This window comes from Crocuta crocuta, unplaced genomic scaffold, assembly GCF_008692635.1.
Source record: "Crocuta crocuta isolate KB4526 unplaced genomic scaffold, BGI_CrCroc_1.0 scaffold431, whole genome shotgun sequence".
Lineage (NCBI taxonomy): Eukaryota > Metazoa > Chordata > Mammalia > Carnivora > Hyaenidae > Crocuta > Crocuta crocuta.
Window position 1 is genome coordinate 1,365,660 of NW_027528859.1, and position 17,969 is coordinate 1,383,628.

Below are 17,969 nucleotides of genomic sequence, written 5' to 3' on the forward strand. Positions count from 1 at the left end.
CCACACTTCCTATTTATTCGGCTTTGGAGAAAGGGACAGAGCAGAACTGAGGCAGGCGTGATACACCGCATTGAGTCATCACCTGAAGCGGCTTCCACCTCCCAGAGCCTCCTGCGGGCTGGAGCGAAGGCAGGGCCTCCTTTTACCACTATCCCCTCCGTCCTACGTTTCTCCACGGAGCAAGACGTGGCGCTCACTGCCTCCTCACAATTCCTGCCCGCGACGTGCATTTCTGGGGTCAGAAAAGAAAACAGATCCAGCCTCCGAGTGCGCGCTCTTTCTCCGGTTCCTGGACTGCGTTCGATCTGACTTCCTGTGAGACGGAACTGCTGTGTCTGCCTGCCTAGCTCCTTTTTCTGACTTTCCTAGGAGAAGCAGCACTCTCACCTCCTTCTGTAGACATCTGGTTGATGCTGGCGCGGCTGCCTGTCCTAGAGTGCTGACCCCCTCCCCAGGCGATGACGTAACCTAAGCCTGACCAATCACAGAGCCCCATCCCGCAGCCTCCAGACCGAAGGAGGAGGCTGGTGGAAGCTGGCGGAGCAGCTGGGACTTACATCAGGTTCAGCACCGGGAGGGGAGAGCGGTCTGGGCGTAGCTGAGCTAAATAATATGTGCGGAGCTTCTGGTAGCCTTGCTTCCTGTACTCTGTCCTCGCCGGGGTGAAGCCAACCCAAATAAGAGAAAATGAGGCCAGAGCACAGAGAAACATCACTATGAGTGAAGCAGGGAGGCCCCGGAGTGGCTCAGTCGATTCAATGTCCCATAACTTCCGCTTAGGTCACCATCCCTCTGTTCCTGGGTTCGAGCCCCGCGTCGGGCTCTGTGCTGACAGCTCAGAGCCTGGAGCCTGCTTGGTATTCTGTGTCTCCCTCTCTCTATGCACCTCCCCCACTCATGCTCTGTCTGTCTGTCTCTCTCTCTCAAAAATAAACATAAAAAAAAAAGATGAGTGAAGCAGGGAGAGGGATGGGAGTAGAAAACAAAAAGCTTGACAATGGCCCACTGTCCAAACACCAGCCCTTTTCTAGGTGTGCTCTGGTTAACTGGATTTCTGTCCCACAACCGAAGACGCTCGAATATACAGCGATTGGTCCCTGCAAATGGAGCCTTGTGGGCAATAAAGCCCTGGACCCTGAAGTGTGGAACTGGCTGGGGCAAGGGGGTGTGGAGCGACAAGGACTCCCCTTTTCCTGGGGGAGACGCTGGTATTCCCGGCCATGTGCTGTGAACAGCCGGTTAGACGGTCACTGGCTGTTACAACAGGTCCATCCCAAAGACGCCAGGATGTTGGAATGGGTTGTCCGTGCTTCCGTCAAAGCTGGGCTGTTTGAAAGTGGAAGGATCAGCAGACAGATAAAAGAGAAGCCCTCCTCACAGCAAGATTTCATGGGTGCAGGGAGGTGGAGGGCCATTTTCCTTGAAGAATTGCAAAAGCAGAAATCTGTGGCTGGGAAGGAAGGTACTGGAGTAAAGAGGAAGCATCTCATCTTGAAGCAACATTGACTGGAGCACAGCCCGGGGCCTGTGTAGACCCTCCTCCTCACTTGCAGCTTCAAGCCAGCTCAGGCCGGGAAGCTGAGTCCCCAGGAGACGGACGCTTCTCTAGGCCTGGGTGACGAGCAGAAATTCCTCCGCCATGGGGTCCAGTTTGCCGCTGCTTGCTGGAATCCTCCCGTGTTTCCCAAGAGTCAGGAACGATAGGAGGGTGGAGGAATTTGCTCCTCTGCCAGAGAAGTGAGTTTTTGCTGTCCCTGTCCAGAAGGATGAGATATAGGTGGCTGGCGGATGACAACGGGAATTGCTTTTCCATTCCAATTTTTTAAAAATAGAATTGTGCAAACATAAATGGAATTGTTTAACAGATCATTTAGTCATAGGTGGCAAGAGTCTGCGTATGTCCACTAGGCTTCTCAATTATAACCTGGTTAAAGTATTGCTTTTTCAGTTATTCAACACATATTTATTGAGCACCTACTAAGTGGCAGGTACTCCTGGGGCTACAATACTGAAGAAAACAACCAACCAGCAGTGACTTACGACTTGCAGAGTCATTTCTGTACCACGAAGTAGGGACACCATCCAGGCAACTGGGCAGGCCCAGATCCCAGGAATCATTCTCTGACAACGGAGCCCTTTCATTAGGCCCTTCCTAAATCCATCCCAAGTCTCCCCACGTCTCACCATGTCCTTGCCTTAGCCATGGCCCAGGGCCTCATCACTTATCCGCTAAATCACCGCGACAGCTCACCAACCGGGCATTTGCCTCCAGTGTCACCCCACAGTCCATTCAGCGCACAGAAGTCACAGTGGTCCTTCCAAAACAGAAATCAGTTCATATACTGTCAAACCTAACAGATCTGCTGAGAGCAAACATCTAGAGAGTTGTATCTATGTCAATAATAAAATGAATGGTAACAGCAGGAGGCAGGTATGTGTTTGTGAGGCTCTTTTTGTGTCTAGAGAGAGTTAGTGCTGGTTTTGTGTTTTCCGACAGTGGAAAAATCATCATAATGATACATTCAGGTGTATCATTCGTGGCCTCAATAAATAAATAAATATAATCAGTTCATGTCGCTCTCCTGTTTAAAACCCAGTAGCTTCTCAGAGCAACCAGACATGAAATCCAAACACCTTACCTTAGTCCGCAGGAGCCTAGGTGAGCTTTGGCTGCCCCCACCCCTCCTCCCTTGTCTGGTCTGTCTTCTCCCTCCTCGCCTCTTAATTAAGCTCTTACCAGCTTCCTTCTGCCCCTAGGAGACCCCATCCGAGTTTGCATCTCGAGGCCTTTACGTTTGCTGTTTCTTCTTCTTGGGACACTCTTCCCCAGATCTTTGCAGGCCCGCCCTCTTTCCATTGATCAAAGGCAACAGGATACTCAGTGGGATTTTTCTGGTTGTCCAGGAATTTCCGCTAAATCCCAGAGATGAGGACAAAGAGGCGCTAAGCATCCACCGCCTCAAGTGAGCCGCGCACCCGAGCACCAGATTCTGCTGGGGCTTACTGGAAGGTGTCAGAAAGTCCCTACAAGCCGTCCTCCACCCCTCCTTTCTAACCTTCATGAGATGACTGGGGCGGAGAAGAAGAGGCAGGTTAGGGCCAGAATCCTCTGCCTTGTGGGGACAGCAGTGTTTGTGGCGAGCGGTGACCTTCCCCTTAAGCAAACACTGGGGAGACGTCCAGGAATCGGCCGTAGAGCGGGGGTCCCTGATGGACCTGCTGTTCCCAAGTTGATGACCGTTTTCTGACTTGCTCCTGGACTTGTGTGAGTGAGGTAGAGGAAGCCGGGCAGTTTCCAGCTGGGAGTAGGGGAGAAGGGGAGTAACTTATACTCCTCCTCCTGCCTGGCCAGAAGGGGACTATGTGTGGCTGGGCCAAGTGGACCCTGAGGAGGTAGCTGGGCTCGGGGCCTCCGGACGACTCCCCAGCATGCAAATGCCAGCCACAGGCAGGGTGTCAGCGCCGCGGTTAGCTGGAGAAGCAGGAACCGCCAATTGAGAAAGCGCAACGGCTGTGGCCGGGTGAGTACAGATGCTCTTGTCCAGTTTCCTGTCCCTCTGCCCTCCCCAAACACACTGGGAGAGCGGGGCCTTGAAGAAGGAAGGGGAAAGATATCTCGCACTCCTTCCCCGCGTGCATTCCCAGTAGTCAGGGCCCAGCTCAGGAAAGGCAGAAGAGATCTAAACCATTTGAGACTGAGGTCTAAAAGTAGACTAGATGACCTCCCCAGGAGGTCATGAAACCCACCTGCACGTCTCCTGGGCCCATCTGCACTCAAGGTACACTTCTTACCCTTTCTAAACTTGGGGGTGGGAATTTGATCCTGGCAGGCCATGCTGCCCGAGCCTCTGGGTCAGCCGGGAGGTGAGGGATTGAAAAGCAGGAGGAAGGGACACGTTAGGGCATCTTCTTCCGCCCTCTCTGCCTCCAGTGCGATTTCCGGCTAGGAGGTCTCCTTCCTCTATGAGTCCAGCCCTAGCGTGGCCCCACTTCGGCTGTTTGCTCCTGGCCTCTGGGTTTTGGTCACGAATCCTCCTCCATTTGCCTCTCTTTGGATAATATCTGGATAGTCTTACTGTACCTTGCTCAGTTTCTAGGCGTTTCTATCACTTGTGTGACTAATTACAGCAAATTTCCTCTGTTTCAAGTGCTTGTAAAGTGTTTCTGTCTTCTGCATGGACCTTTATTCATATACTTCCTGAGCGGGTTATAAGGGCCTATCCTGTAAGGGGCTGTGCTATAACTATAGCATAGTTTGGGGACAATATTTGTAAGAAATCAAATTATACTTTAATGAAGACATCTGAATACACCAGTTACAAACCTCCCAACTCAAATGCCATCTTCTCAGAAGGGTATCTCAGAGTCCCCTCCCCCAACCATACTCCATTACCTTATTTTGTCTTCTTTTAGCAATTCTCAGTACCCGAACCCATATTATTTATATATTTCTTTGTGTTTGTATCATCTATTTTCCCTTCTGCTGGAATAGAAGGTCCTTGAAGGCAGTCGCTCTTTTTCCATACCCCATGTGCTCAGTAAATGATTAACAATTGTCCACCATCAGGACCTGGTGGACCGGGATGTATGTCACCCAGAGACCCTCAACTTGCAGCTGGATGTGATAGCTGTGATGTCACTTTGGGGTGAGGACATCTTTAGTGTATGGGAATTAAAGCATTCTTGGAATTGTGTGTATGGGAATTATATATACAGAGGAAGCCTCCTACCCAAGAGGTAGGAGATCAAGGGTCTGTTATTTTCACTTGCCAATATACATTTTCTTTCTTTCTCTGAGGAATCTTTCTCCCAGCCATAACTACCTAAGAATTCAGAATTTGGAGAGACAGCCAGATTTTTTATAATCTTTTAAATTGCACTTGTGGTTAGAATATTCAGGCTTTCTGGGTTTTTTTTTTTTTTTTGCATTAGTTTTGATCATTACAGTTTCACAGCACATTATCCATTATATCTGTGTTTTAAAAGTTCATGCCAGCAAATTGTATACAGAATCTTTTAATTTTTAAAATGGCTTTTGTTGGGGCATCTGGGAGGCTTAGTCTTTTGAGCTCAGGTCATGATCTCATGGTTCATGGGGTTGAGCCCCACATCGGGCTCTGTGCTGACAGCTTAGAGCCTGGAGCCTGCTTCGGATTCTGTGTCTCCCTCTTTCTCTGCCCCTTCCCTGCTTACGCTCTGTCTCTCTTTCTCAAAAATAAATAAACATTAAAAACAATTTTTTAATGGCTTCTGTGTCAGCGGTTTATATACTTTTTCATTATAATCCTGTGATTCAGTGAACCACTTGACCATAGATAAAACTCTTTCAGCTCAGGAAATTTTCTCTCATTTTTTTGTTAACTAAATACTTACTTCACTTTTGGGGCACCTAGCTGGTTCAGTCAGAAGAGCATGCAACTCTTGATTTCAGGGTCATGAGTTCAAGACCCACATTGGGTGTAGTAATTACTTAAAAAAATACTTCTATCCATTCTTCTTTCTGATCCTATGACTCTTGTTACATAAATGTTGGAACATTATATCTATTTTCCTCTCTCTTATTTTTCTTCTCATGAATTTATCTTTTTGTCTGGGCTCTGAGGGGATCGTATCAATTCTCATGAGTTTATCTGATAACTCACTAAGTCAGTTTTCAAGAGCATACATGCCGCAGTTCTATTTTATTTGGGGGGCGTGTATGACTATTTTGTTTTCAAGAATTGTGTCTTGGTCTCCCAGTCATAGGCTTCCTCTGCCCTATGACTTTTCACTGAAATGAAAATTTGAATTGGTTTAAAAGTTAGCTCCTGCTTTCTGTCATAATTCTTCTTAACTGGCTCTGACTGCTTGTCTGGTTTCGTTTTGAGGCCACGGTTGTCTCCTCAGACGACTAACACATGCTTGTTATCCGCTAATATCGATACGTATGAAAGGCTACACTGAGAAGGATTGGGAGCTCTTCTGGGTGCCTGAGCAACTGCACTGGCCACCGTGAGCTTTCCTCGCTGCTCTGGGCGCTGGTTTGCCCCCAGCCCCCGCTGGCACAGTCCTGTGGAAATAGACATCCGGACAGGTTCACGGGCAGGTGCTGCCTTTGCTGAGTTTGTCAGAGAGGCCTTCGTACCAGGCTTATGTCCTCCACAAACTCTCAGGGTTTTGGCCTGATAGGTGTTGTCCTTGACACTAAACCTGCATGGCTTCCCATTAGCTGAGCCTGGTTCAGCAGGTTTGGCAGTGCCAGGCCCACAGACCTCCAACTTCCGGCTGTAAGAGGCTACTGGAGACCTTTCTCTGGCAGCCTGAGCCACTCCTCCTGGTCCTGGCCTATCAGAAGTACTGGAATTTCACACCCCCTGCTTTTCAGTGACTGATGGCGTATAACTACCACAGCCCCCTTGTCCCTTAGGCAGGAAATTCTGAGGCGCCTAAGCACTCCATACAGGCCCCTAGAGTTCCGAAGAGGAGAGCATGGTCTGGTTGTCCACAGGGGTGACAAGATGCCCCCTTTGCAGCCTGCCTTCCCTTCTCTGTCTCACTTCCCCACTCCCCTGTCCATGTGTCCTGGGATCACCTCACACATACACTACTTGCAAATGAATGCTTATGTAAGGGGGAAGGCAAATCAAAACACTGACCGTGTGTGGCAGGTTCTTCAGAAAGTTAGTTCTTTCTTGAGGCTCCTGGATGGCTCAGCTGGTTAAGCATCTGACTCTGGCTCAGGTCATGCTCATGAGTTCAAGCCCTGCATCAGGCTCTCTGCTCTCCATGCAGAGCCCTCTTTGGATCCTCTCTCTCCCTCTCTGTCTGCCCCTCCCCTGCTCTCTCTCTCTCTCTCAAAAATAAATAAACATTAAAAAAAAAAGAAAGTTCTCTCCTCTGGTGTGGAGTGGGGAACTGGAAGCCAGGAGATCGGCCTGGGGGTGTGAGTAGCAGTCCCAGAGAAGGTAAGAGAGGAGTCAACATCGCACTGGGTCTCAAAGAACCACACACGGAGCACAGCACAGTGCCCCAAGTACTGGTTAAACACTGTGACATTTAGAAGAAATAGAAGTAGTCATCATGGAAATACCCAGACTTTGCTGAACTTCTTAGCACTAACTTTTATGGATTTTTAAATGACTGATGTTGTTGTTGTTGTTACTACTACTACTATAGAAACATCTAGTCAATATTTGTGGAATGAATGAGTGAACAAAGAAATAAATGACTCCTGGGCTACCGGCTGGGTGGTGGTGCCAGTCACCGAGAGAAGGACCAGAGGGAAAAAGAGCGCGTGTGTGGGGAGAGGTAGAGTAGACAACCCCCATGCATACATACATAACAGGGCACTCTGGCAGTTTTTGGAACTCAGGGTGCTGGGCAGGCTTAGGCAGGGGAATAGTCAGACTATTTCATAGTCATCGTAGCACGTGCTCCTGTCAGTCAGGAGGAATCCAGCTCCAGGGCCAGAGCTGAATCCTGGAGCCCCTACGGAGCCAGATAATAACATTTCAGTTGTTGGATTATGGGGAGGATGAGCCGAGGGCGTGAGTAGCCAGAGGCTTGGGTCTCCTACCCACTTAGGGGCTTGGGACAGTGGATACACACCAACAGTTATAGTTGCACCAGTGTGTACAGGTTGAGCCCAAGCGCTGAGCTTGCGGTCAGGCAGAGAGACCAGATTGGAAGACACCATCCAGCTCCTCCTGAGAAACCTCAAGTCAGGCCAAGGATAGCGAGCACGTACGGATGCTTACTCAGTGCGAGAGCCCCCTTTCTAGAGTCTCCAATAACTTAACTCAATAGAGGGCAGTTCCTATTACGATCTCTGTTTCATAGCTAAAGCAACTGAGCTGCAGGGAAAGGTTGAATGTAGGGGACAATCTTCAGTAACCAGCCTATGATTATAAGGCTCGTAGAAGGCAGAGCCCAAATTTAGACCCAGACCGAGGCTTGTCTACACTTGACTGCCCTGTGAGTCGGAGGCAAAAGGGAAAGTCAGCCAGTGGGAATCCGAGAGCTGTGGGGATCTCAGTGGTGCCTCGGTGACCCAAGAGCTCAAGGACTAACCAGAGAAGTGCTTCTCCGGCTGCTAGGTTAGGCAGAGATTGTACGTATATACTTGCCTCAACTGGTGAGATCTCTGTGAAGATCAACTGTGAAGTTGGTGGGGGCGGGGGGGGAGGAGATATTCGTGAGAATCTGAAATTCGTGAGAATCTGCGGCATGAGAATGAGCTCCGTGGGTTTAAAAGTGGGGAGCATTATCTGTCCTCATATTTCCAAATCCAAACATAGTCCTGAGTTCAAAATCATCATTCAAAACGTATTTCTGGGGGTGCGTGGGTGGCTCAGCCGGCTAAGCATCTGACTTTGACTCAGGTCATGACCTCGCAGTTTGTGAGCTCGAGCCCCATGTCAGGCTCCATGCTGACAGCTCAAATTGTGTGTGTACCTTTCTCTCTACTCCTCCCCTGCTCCTGCTCTGCCTCTCTCTCAAAAATAAATAAACATTAAGTTTTTTTAAAAAAGTATTTTTGAACAGATGAATGCGTAAACAAAAGACCTACTTGATTTTTCTCAAAGACCTGATCCCATATATCTCATCTTCTTAAAATCTTCCCAAGGTGCACCACCAATTGCAGAATCAAGTTCAAATGCCTTCTTCTAGAATTCAAGGCCAGTGTAGTCTCACCTCTATCATCCGCCACCACACACCCCACACTCAGCCCTTCCCTGGTACTGTGTGTGCTGGAATTTTTGTTATTTTGCTTGTTTGTTGTTTTCTCAACTTCACGAGTCCCCATTTTCTGGTCATTGTGAGCCCCACATTTTGGGTGGAGGAAGTGTTCTTTCTGCACAGCTCATCTTGGGGGAGCTGCCAATCCCACTTACAGGCACACAACACCGGTGGCATGGATCGCGTCCTTTCCAGGAAGTAATACAACCCCAGGGAGGAGAGGAAGTGTCCCCAGTCTCTGGGGTGGTGGAGTAACGTGCGCCTGTAGCTGTCTGAGAACCCAGGCCACACGGGGAGCTCCTGTTCCTCTCTGGAGGGAAGGAAGCCAAGTGAAGAGAAAAGCAGAAGCAAGATAGCAGACATACACACACACACACACACACACACACACACACACAGAAGACTAAGTGACCACATCACGAGTCTGTTGCATCCGCCGTCCTACTTCCTAGTTTCCAGAGCCAATACATTCCTTTTTGTTTGTTTGTTGTTTAATGTTTTTGGCTTGTGAATTCGACTTGTGTCTCCCTTGCGGATGAGTATTCAGCTCTACTGGAGTGCCGACAGTTCCCGGAATTCCATGCACTCTCCTTCTTGCACTCTCTACAGGTTCAGACAACGTAGTGCAAGCCGACAAAGCCCAGCGCACGCAGGAGACTGGAGAGCAGCTCTCGTGATCCATCCTCCCCCTCTCCTCGGCTCCCCTTCAGGCGCCACCCTGTGGCCACGTTCAGGCTGGCAGAGTATCGCCCTGGACCTTCTCCCTCATGCTTTGTCTCCACCACCTCCCCTACCTTCTCCGTCTCTTGGCTCCTCTGTGCCCTTCAAAGTCTGCTGCCTCATGGGGCCCGACCCCTCATATATCTTGACACCTGTCTCTGTTCTTCTGGTTCTGCTTCTAGACAGGGGACTTTGGATACTGCGGGCTTCAGACCTTGACGCTCTATGGACTCAGGGCAAGTACCCAAAGACCTCCAGCGCTGTAAAGATGAACTACTGGGGGCATACATCCTTCCCTATTATTCCTGAGAGAATTAGTCCGTTTCCTGGCCTTGAGGTACGTTCAGGAATAGAGCGAAGGCTCAGGGACCTTTTAGTCTCTGTGTTTCAATTGCGTGCCAAGAACACGAGGTGTTCAGAGGAGGAGGAATACAAAAGGTAGGCAGGTCCGGGGACTGGGGGATGTCAAGGATGAAGCAGAGTCTGCAATGGCTATCGGCAAGCGGGCCAGGCTAGCCACAGACTGGGCACGGCCGTCGCGGGATGGGGTGAGACATGAGCAACAGTCTGCCAGAGGGCCTATGTGACTCGCTTAAGTAACCATGAGGACCCCGGGCTAGTGGCCTTTGGCCAGTGACAGGAAAGCTGATGTTCACTCAAGGGTCTTGAGTGCCCAGGATTTTAACCATCATTCTCAGAGACCGAGAGGGCTGGGGCCGATCCAGGCCTCTTCCAGAAGGGCCGGTTGGTTATACATACCCCAGTGGAGAAAGAAAGAGGACTGAGAGGCCAGGGCCTGAACCTCAGCCTCCCTTCCTGGGGTTAGCAGGAGTCTCTGCTCCTTTTCGCCCTCCCTGAACTCCCATCTTGCCCTGCCTGCTCTGTGACCCCGGGCCATGGTGGGCTCTGACTAAAATGGATGACATCTTCACTTCATGACCTCAGGAGCCTCCTGTCCCTCTCCTGTCTCAGTTCCTGTCTGTACCAGGCACCTCCCAGCCCCCACTCACTCGGTGGATGGGCTGGTGCTCAACGTCCACTTCTGGGGCTTTCCAGCCTATAGCTGTCTTTTCTTCCATGACTCATTAGAGATTCTCATCACTCTTCCACTTAGGAAGCCCCTAAGTGAGGTTCTGGGATGTCTGCTTTTGTTTGGTCCTCAATTTCCTTCCTACCTCAAGGGCTATTCGGGTGGATTCACTTTGCCCAGCTTCTGGGCCAGCCCCGCTGAATGGCAGGAAGTATCCCAGCATGCCCCGTGCCTGCGATCCTGCCTCTCCTGCAGGGTCAGGTCAAGAGCCAGAGCACCACAGACTCAGAGCTGGAGGGAGCAGGCAGGCGGCCCCATGCAGTGGCCCCTGGCAAAGATCTGACACAGACCTAGTCTGAGAGTAGCCCCACCACTCACCAGCTGGGGGACCTGGACTAAGGGACTTCCTCAGCCTTACTTCCCCCCCACCATTTGTAAAGTGGAGCTAAAAATACCTACCTTGCAGGGTTATTAAGAAAGGTAAATGGGCCTAATAATAAGTCTGATGTTTAATAACTGGGAACCGATATGGTTATTTTAGTCCAGCCTCCTTGAAAGAACAAGGCAGGCTTGCCCAAGGTCACGCACTGCGACAGTCACAGTTCACCCTGTGTCCCTCCCTCGCTGGGGTCCTTCTGCCCACCCATGCTGCCCCCTCCAAGTGGGAGACAACAGGCAGGAGAGGAGGAGCATGACGGGAAGCACTCCTGGTCTCTGATGCTCTCCCCAGGGCCGTGGAGCAGCGTCAGGGTCAGCGCACCCGCCCGGGGCCACTTCCACATCAGCGGCGGAGAATAAAGGAACTGGGGAAAAGAGTCAAGCAGAAGAAAGCACCTGGAAAAGATGTCTTTATGTTCCCTTACATGGAAAAAAAAATCAAAGTATTCAGGACACAATATATGTGTCTCAGAAAACTCATCTTCATGAACCTGTTTGTTCAACGGCAGTTATAATTTGAGAGTTGCCCCGCGGAAGTCATAACATCAGGGAGGGGGTTGCCAAGGGAAAGGTAGTCATTACACATCATTTCTTTTGTAGTTTCAGATAATTTGGAGTTTAAACTTTTCCAGCAAGTCAGAGTTATATAAACAGATGCCACACTAAAATACTGTGTAAAGCTATGAAACTCCTAAAGCATGATGGCAATAATATTTCAGGAAGTAAACATTAAGGTCTGGTAATATCAGAAAATACAAATAGGATCATTTGAGCAGTTCTGCTTCTCTGGATGAACACCAAAGGACGGGGGTATATTATGGATGTATGAAGAATAAAGCGTTCGGTCCGCACATAACTTAGAGAGGGTAACATTTCTAAACACTGACTTTGTGAGAAAACATGAAGGACACCTTACACTCGACAACAATGGTTAAAGGAGGAAATTACTTTCTGAAGGATGCAGTGGGTGGAATCCCAAGGCCTTTGTTTTCAACTCACTCTTAACCATGTTGGGGTGTGTTTACACTGCACGGGGTCTCCTGCAGAATCTAGCACCAATAGATGGATCAGATTTTACATTTGATCTGAGCCCTTTATGTCTTCAGTTTTGAGTGTACTGAGGTATGTTTTCTTTGGTTGCTGTTGTGACGGATGTGTCCTAAAAAACTAATATTTACAACATTTAGACATTTTCAATTTCAGTGTTGGCTCTTCACATAAGAAAAATTGGAAAACTCTTAAGGATCATTGGAGGGTCATTACTTCCTAGCATCTGTCATGAAACTGTTTTCGATACACAGAACAATTAGCCTGTCAGCACAGCTATACGCTTTCTGGTCCAGAATCTTCCCTGTGCTCAGTGGGGAGGCCAGTCCCGTGACGGCCATGTCAGCGGTTCGCCACGCTTCACAGTACTTATCCACAAGACGCACTCCGTGCGTGCTGGAGCCGTGCCAGATGACCTTCTGGGGCCTGCAAAAGAATTGTGTCATGTTACTTTTGACATGTCACTTCTTTGTGGCGTATCTCCTTGGTGAACAAGTTGGCCTAAGTAATGAACCAAACCAAACTCCTGAGCCCTTCCCAGTCCTGCCCCACATCATGCTTGGACCCCACCTCTTGGAAAGTTGCTCTTTTCGGCTAGCTGAACCTCCCATATTCCAACCAGACCCAGCTTGGCCTTGTTCTCAGATCAGACTCTGCTTTCGTGAATCTGAACCTTTGCTCATGAGGTCTCTTAGCCTGGAGTAGCTCCTCTCTCATTTTCAGACCAGTGATTCCTTCTCATGTTTCAAAGTCCATCCAGTGCTTCCTCTTACAGGCAGCCCTCTTAACTGTCAGCCCCAAACAAGGACGAATCTTTCTTCTGTGCTCGTAATCTTATCTGTTTCTCCATTTTACAATCACGGTGCTCTGTCCAGAACTGTAGCTGGTTCATGTCTGTCTTCCCCTGTAGACCATGAGCCTTGCAAGGGCATGGGGTCATGTAGTTTATTAATGTGCCTTCCGGAGGGGGAGTGGTATCAGGCCTGGCATAGGGTAGACACTGAGGAAAACTTTGCCAAGTCGTTCTAATCTTACTGAGTGCATGTCGTGTTGAAAGAATTAGAGCACAGCTCACAGCATGGGGTTAAAGGGTCACCAAGAACAGCCTTCCTCACCACTTATCAAGTACCTACTGCATGGTGGACAGTTGCACACTTATCATTTGATGCTCACAGCAATCCTAGGGTACAGTTGTGATTGTTTTGCCCATTTCACAGGTGAGGCAGCTGAGGGTCAGAGAGTGGGAGACCCTTGAAAGATTCCTTATTAAGATACTGGACTCAGGTCTTCTGGCTGCAAGGCCGGGGCTCTCTCCAGGGCCCTCAGCTGCCTCACTGAGGCTCAGTCTAGCAATAGCCCAGGGGGCAGCCGGTAAAAGCATCACACTGGTAGAATGTCTCTTTAAAAAGTCTATCACCCTACCTACTTTCCGGGATTCTACCCTTACTCACCAGGAAGGATCTGTCATCACGTCTCGGCCATCAAAGGAGTATATTGGAACATGTGTACTGAACTGACCTCCGTTGCCAGAAAAAATGGAGTCCCAATTATTGAAAAGCACTTGGCCCTATGGAGATAGAAATGCCACATTGATATTTCCTGCCATCAGCCTGCAAATGGCCTGGCTACTTATTCATTCTTCAAGGCCCACATGCCACCTCACGCCAAAGCCACCAGCCCCAATCCCAGCACCTGGACAGAGTGGGAGCCCAGGAGATGTGTGTGGTTTGATATTTTCCTTGAACCCTTTTGGTTTTGCAGTCTGATTTCTTGTGGTAATTTCCCTTGTTATATGTGTCTGAAGGCTGCTCCCCGTCAAAAGTGTGCTTCAGGTCTTTACTAATTTTTATTTTAAAAATTTTATGCATACACACCAAGCTCCAAATTTGTGCCAGGGCTGTGTCAGTCTACACGGTGGCTGATACAGAGATGAATCTCTTACTTTTTTTCCTGAAGGAGCCCAGTTGCCTTTGGTTATTTGTATTCCAAGAATACCAATAATTTGAGTGGGTGCATGCGGCATAACAAAACCTCAGGAGAAGAGATGGAAAGTGCCAGCAGTGAGGCCAGGATGGAACTTGCTAGCCTCAAGGTACCAAATTGGAACACTGGGGTCACAGGGACTTAAGGGTCTTGAAGCACCTTTGAGATACGGGGAGAGGAAGGGTCCGGGATGGGTCTGAGCAGTAACCGGGCTGCCCCTCTGTAGCCTTAAAGGAGCCGCCTACTTCCATGGGATACCACGGGGCCTACAAGGCCTTGCCTGGCCAGCGAAAGGGAGCCGAGAATTATCTGGCAGGTTTGGGCAGCTTAGATGTGCCGAGATGTGCCGGGACAACATGGCCCCACCCTGGGAGCCGTTCTAAGCAGCGCTACCGGGTGCCATCCAGCCACCGCCCCACGGAAAGCAGCCTCGATGGAGCTGACAGCCCCAGAGAGTCAAGGAAAGGAATTTTGGTTGGCGGTGACTTCCGGGCAAACTCTTTTCTCCCTCTGAGCCTCAGTTTCCATCTGGTGGCCTGAGGAAAGAACAATTCCCTCTTTTATTGGAAGTGTCTATTAAGATAATGGATATACAGTAGACATTTTCAAAGCTATGTAAATGAAAGAGGTGATTATTATTCCATTCTCTTATCTGCTCCGAGAGTCATACTGTCCAAGGGCCACTGTAAATACAAGGAAACCGAGGCACAGACGGGTGAAATGGGCCCACCCAAAGTCGCACAGCCAAGCAGAGACAGGTGGAGTCTTGGACCAGCACACTTCTGACGACGTCAGGAAGTGGCAATTGCCTGAGACTGTGGAGACCAGTGTGCCCAGGAGACAGCGGGAAGAACATTTCTCTTTACCCTGAGGTTCACTATTGGAAGGCTGTATCTCTCTGCTTTCCTCACAACCGTGGAGAGGTCTTGCAAGTGGGATGATAAGAATGCTCGGTAGGTAGACAACAGCCCCGCAGCCCTGGCCTGCTGGAAGCACTGAAGATCTGCTCGGATGTCCCCAGAAAATGGCATGTTCAGAGCGACCAAGTGCAGCTGGAAAAAGGAAGCAAGAGAAAAGTGCGGTTTAAGAGTTGAAAAGGCAAATTCCAGCCCCCCCACACCCGTCTCACGTTCCTAGTAAGAGCCCAGCCTTGCTGGGATGGAAGGCGCCAGAGGTGGTCATATTCAGCCTCTACGTGACAGTGGCATCCCAGCCCCAGCCTGACCATCTCCAGGGCAGGGAGGCTCAGATCCCAGGAAGCCTGCTTCAGCTCTCTGAACAGCTCTACATGGCGGACAGTTCTTCTCCACATGAAACCAAACCAAACCGAATAGGGCACTTCAGAGATCTGAATCCAGTGTGCAGGCCACTTGCTGGAGGCTTCTGGGTCTCCCCTAGGTCAGCTTCCAGGAAGGTTTTAAGCTGGCTCTGGTCCTGGACCCCAGAGCCACACCGAGCTTTCTGACCTTGCCCTTTCTTCTACTTCCCGAGGAGGCCTGGAGCTGATTGTGAGGGGCCCAGAGGGAAAGGTACTGAACGGCGAAGGTCATGACATTTATTGCTAAGACTGCCAGGCAGACCCTTTTAGCAACTCGGGGTCACACAGTAATTCTAGCTTTGCATTGCTGCCACCTTGGTCAGCAGCCAAAATAAAACCCTTCCATAGTCTTGTTCTCTCCACAGTTCCTCTCCCAAAACCTATCCCTCTCTCCCGGCCTTTGTGCTGTGGCCTCTGGAATACATTCTGTGGCATGTGTCCAGGAGTGGTCCTCTCCCTCATCGATGTCACCTCAGGAGTGACTTTCCTCTCATCAGCATAGAGCTGGGGAGGGCTGGTGCAGACCCTGTGGCCAAATCTCCAGAAGAGAATATTTCAAACCAAAAGGCATGACATGAGCCCTGTGAGGTGAGGCAGGAGGTGGTCGGTGCTTCTCCCCGCACGCTTGCACTGCTTCTCAGGTCTGAATGTCCCTGGCACTGAGCCTCTCTGAGGCCCAGCACCAAGTGCCGCCATACTGGCACTCATCTGCTCCTCAAGTGTCCAGCCTGTGGGGCACAGCTCGCTGTGAAGTACAACATCCACCCAGTCCCTGCACAGCGCTGGACCTTCTTCTCCATCTCAACATCCATTTCCTTCCCCATTTTGAAGAGAACAGACTCCAAGCTTGCAACATCCCCCAATTTCTTCCTTTTTATTCATCCTGGTTTTGCCTGTATCACCAGGCTAGATAGAGGTCTAGGTCAAGCACACCGCCCCTTCCGGCTGAGACAAGACTTCCTTGCAGCCTTCCCAGCAGCAGACCTTGGCATGGGGAGCGGACTCCAGCACGCTGTCCACTCCCACGACCGCTTTCAGGTCACCAGACTTGCTGTCCCACATACAAACTCTGTCTTCTTCCTTCCCATTATCTGTAGCACCTACGGCAAGAAGCTCTCTGGTCTCCTCACCTTCCAACCAGTGTGTTTCTGGTGGCTACACCCAAGGGCAGTCACTGGAGGACAGCGTCCCTGTGCCAGGGGACACCTGGGAAAGGTGTGGAGGTGAGCACAGGGCATCCCTGCCATGTCTCCTCTCCCACCCATCTCCACTTCGCTTTCTTCACAAAGATACGGAAAGAGCTGTCTGGAATGATGGTTGTTTCTGAATGGTGGGCCTGGGGGCTTTTGTGCCCTTATGTCTGTGTTTCTGTAAGTGCCAGAACATTTTTTATAATAAACAGGCTATCATTTTTATGAAGGCAATGATGTTTCAACAATCAAATATTAAAAGGGTGATTCTGGGGATGGTTGTCATTTTGGTAAAGTTATAGGCCATGTCCCCTTTCCTTCTCCATTCTTTATATTTATTGTCCAAACTTTCTAAAAATACAGATTACTTTAGAACTTATAAAATGCGATTTTAAAAATCCTTCAGCTGCTGCCCTAACTTCTCCCCCTCATGGCGGAGCTTTTGGTAGGGTTACCTCCACACGCTTCTCTCTTTCCTCATCTCACCTCCCGTTTATTCCTCAAGCAGAGGGAATCTCGTTGGGCCTGCCCTCATGCTCCAGAAATGCTTTTCTCTGGCACCTAAATTTGGAGGACACCATTAGTTCTTTGATGGGCCTTTTGGAAGCACGTGACACCACTGGCTTCTACCTTGGTTGGCATTCTTTCTTCCTCTCTGGCTGTGGCTCCTATTTGTTCTCAGGTTTCTTCCATCACTTCCTTTTGGGTTGTGCTCCTCACGGTCCAAACTCTTCAGTGTGCAGATTCTCTTTTGGGAATCCTAGTGCGCCCCCTTCACCATTGCCAGGGCTCAGCTGAAGACTCTCAGGTCTGTATCTCCAGACCAGGCCCCTTACTGGACTCCCTCCGGGTGACCTCCGCTTAGATCTCCTACAGGGGCCCACACTCACTGGGCCGCGGATGAGATCCTGCATGATGAATGGCAGTACTACCGGAAACACCTTACTGGTGTCTGCCAAGCCTGTGCCTTGTTCTTTGAAAATGCCCCCACCCTGCTCGCTAAAAAGAGTGGCCCTGGGTCATTCAAATCTCATTCTCTTGGCTGCTGTTGATCTGGCTGGGAGCGGGCAGTTAGCCCAAGATGGCCCGTGTAGACGCCCTGTCCCCCCACTCTGAATGGAGGGAGGTAGTACCGGGCTTGGCAGCTGTCAGATCACACACAGCCGAGGCCAGAATCAGCGCCACGGTAACCCACAGCGGTGTGGGCAAGCTTTGTGGAAGGAGCCTCCATCTGCAGGTTGGGGTCGGGGCAGAAGGGAGGCGGGAAGAAAGACCCTTGAAGGAGCTGGTCTGTGGAGGGAGAGGAGCAGACTAATAGCAGGGCCAAGAGTCTAAGACCCAAGTGAACTTCCTGCAATTGAGTGCCAGGAGGTTCCTGCAATTATCTGAACAAAATCTTCACGTAAGCTAGTGAAGGAAGAGAGTCAGAGTTTTAATTCCGGTAACAAGATCCTTGGGAAGGAAGCTAGCACCACTCAGTGACCCCGGTCGAAACCCGGGCATCATTCCTGATTTCCCTCATCTT

At 50.0% G+C, this 17,969-nt stretch overlaps 1 protein-coding gene across 1 annotated transcript in view; it reads right to left on the bottom strand.

Moving 5' to 3' along the window:
* Positions 1 to 11,301: 11,301 nt before the first annotated feature.
* COL15A1 (collagen type XV alpha 1 chain) overlaps positions 11,302 to 17,969 on the bottom strand; it is a 110,755-nt gene continuing 104,087 nt past the window's right edge. Inside the window, exons 39-41 of the mRNA XM_077756055.1 lie at positions 14,803 to 14,988; positions 13,405 to 13,520; positions 11,302 to 12,379 (exon numbers count right to left, since the gene is read on the bottom strand). Coding sequence (XP_077612181.1) covers positions 12,166 to 12,379; positions 13,405 to 13,520; positions 14,803 to 14,988 — 516 coding nt within the window. The 3' untranslated portion in view covers positions 11,302 to 12,165. The remainder of the gene's footprint in view (positions 12,380 to 13,404; positions 13,521 to 14,802; positions 14,989 to 17,969) is intronic.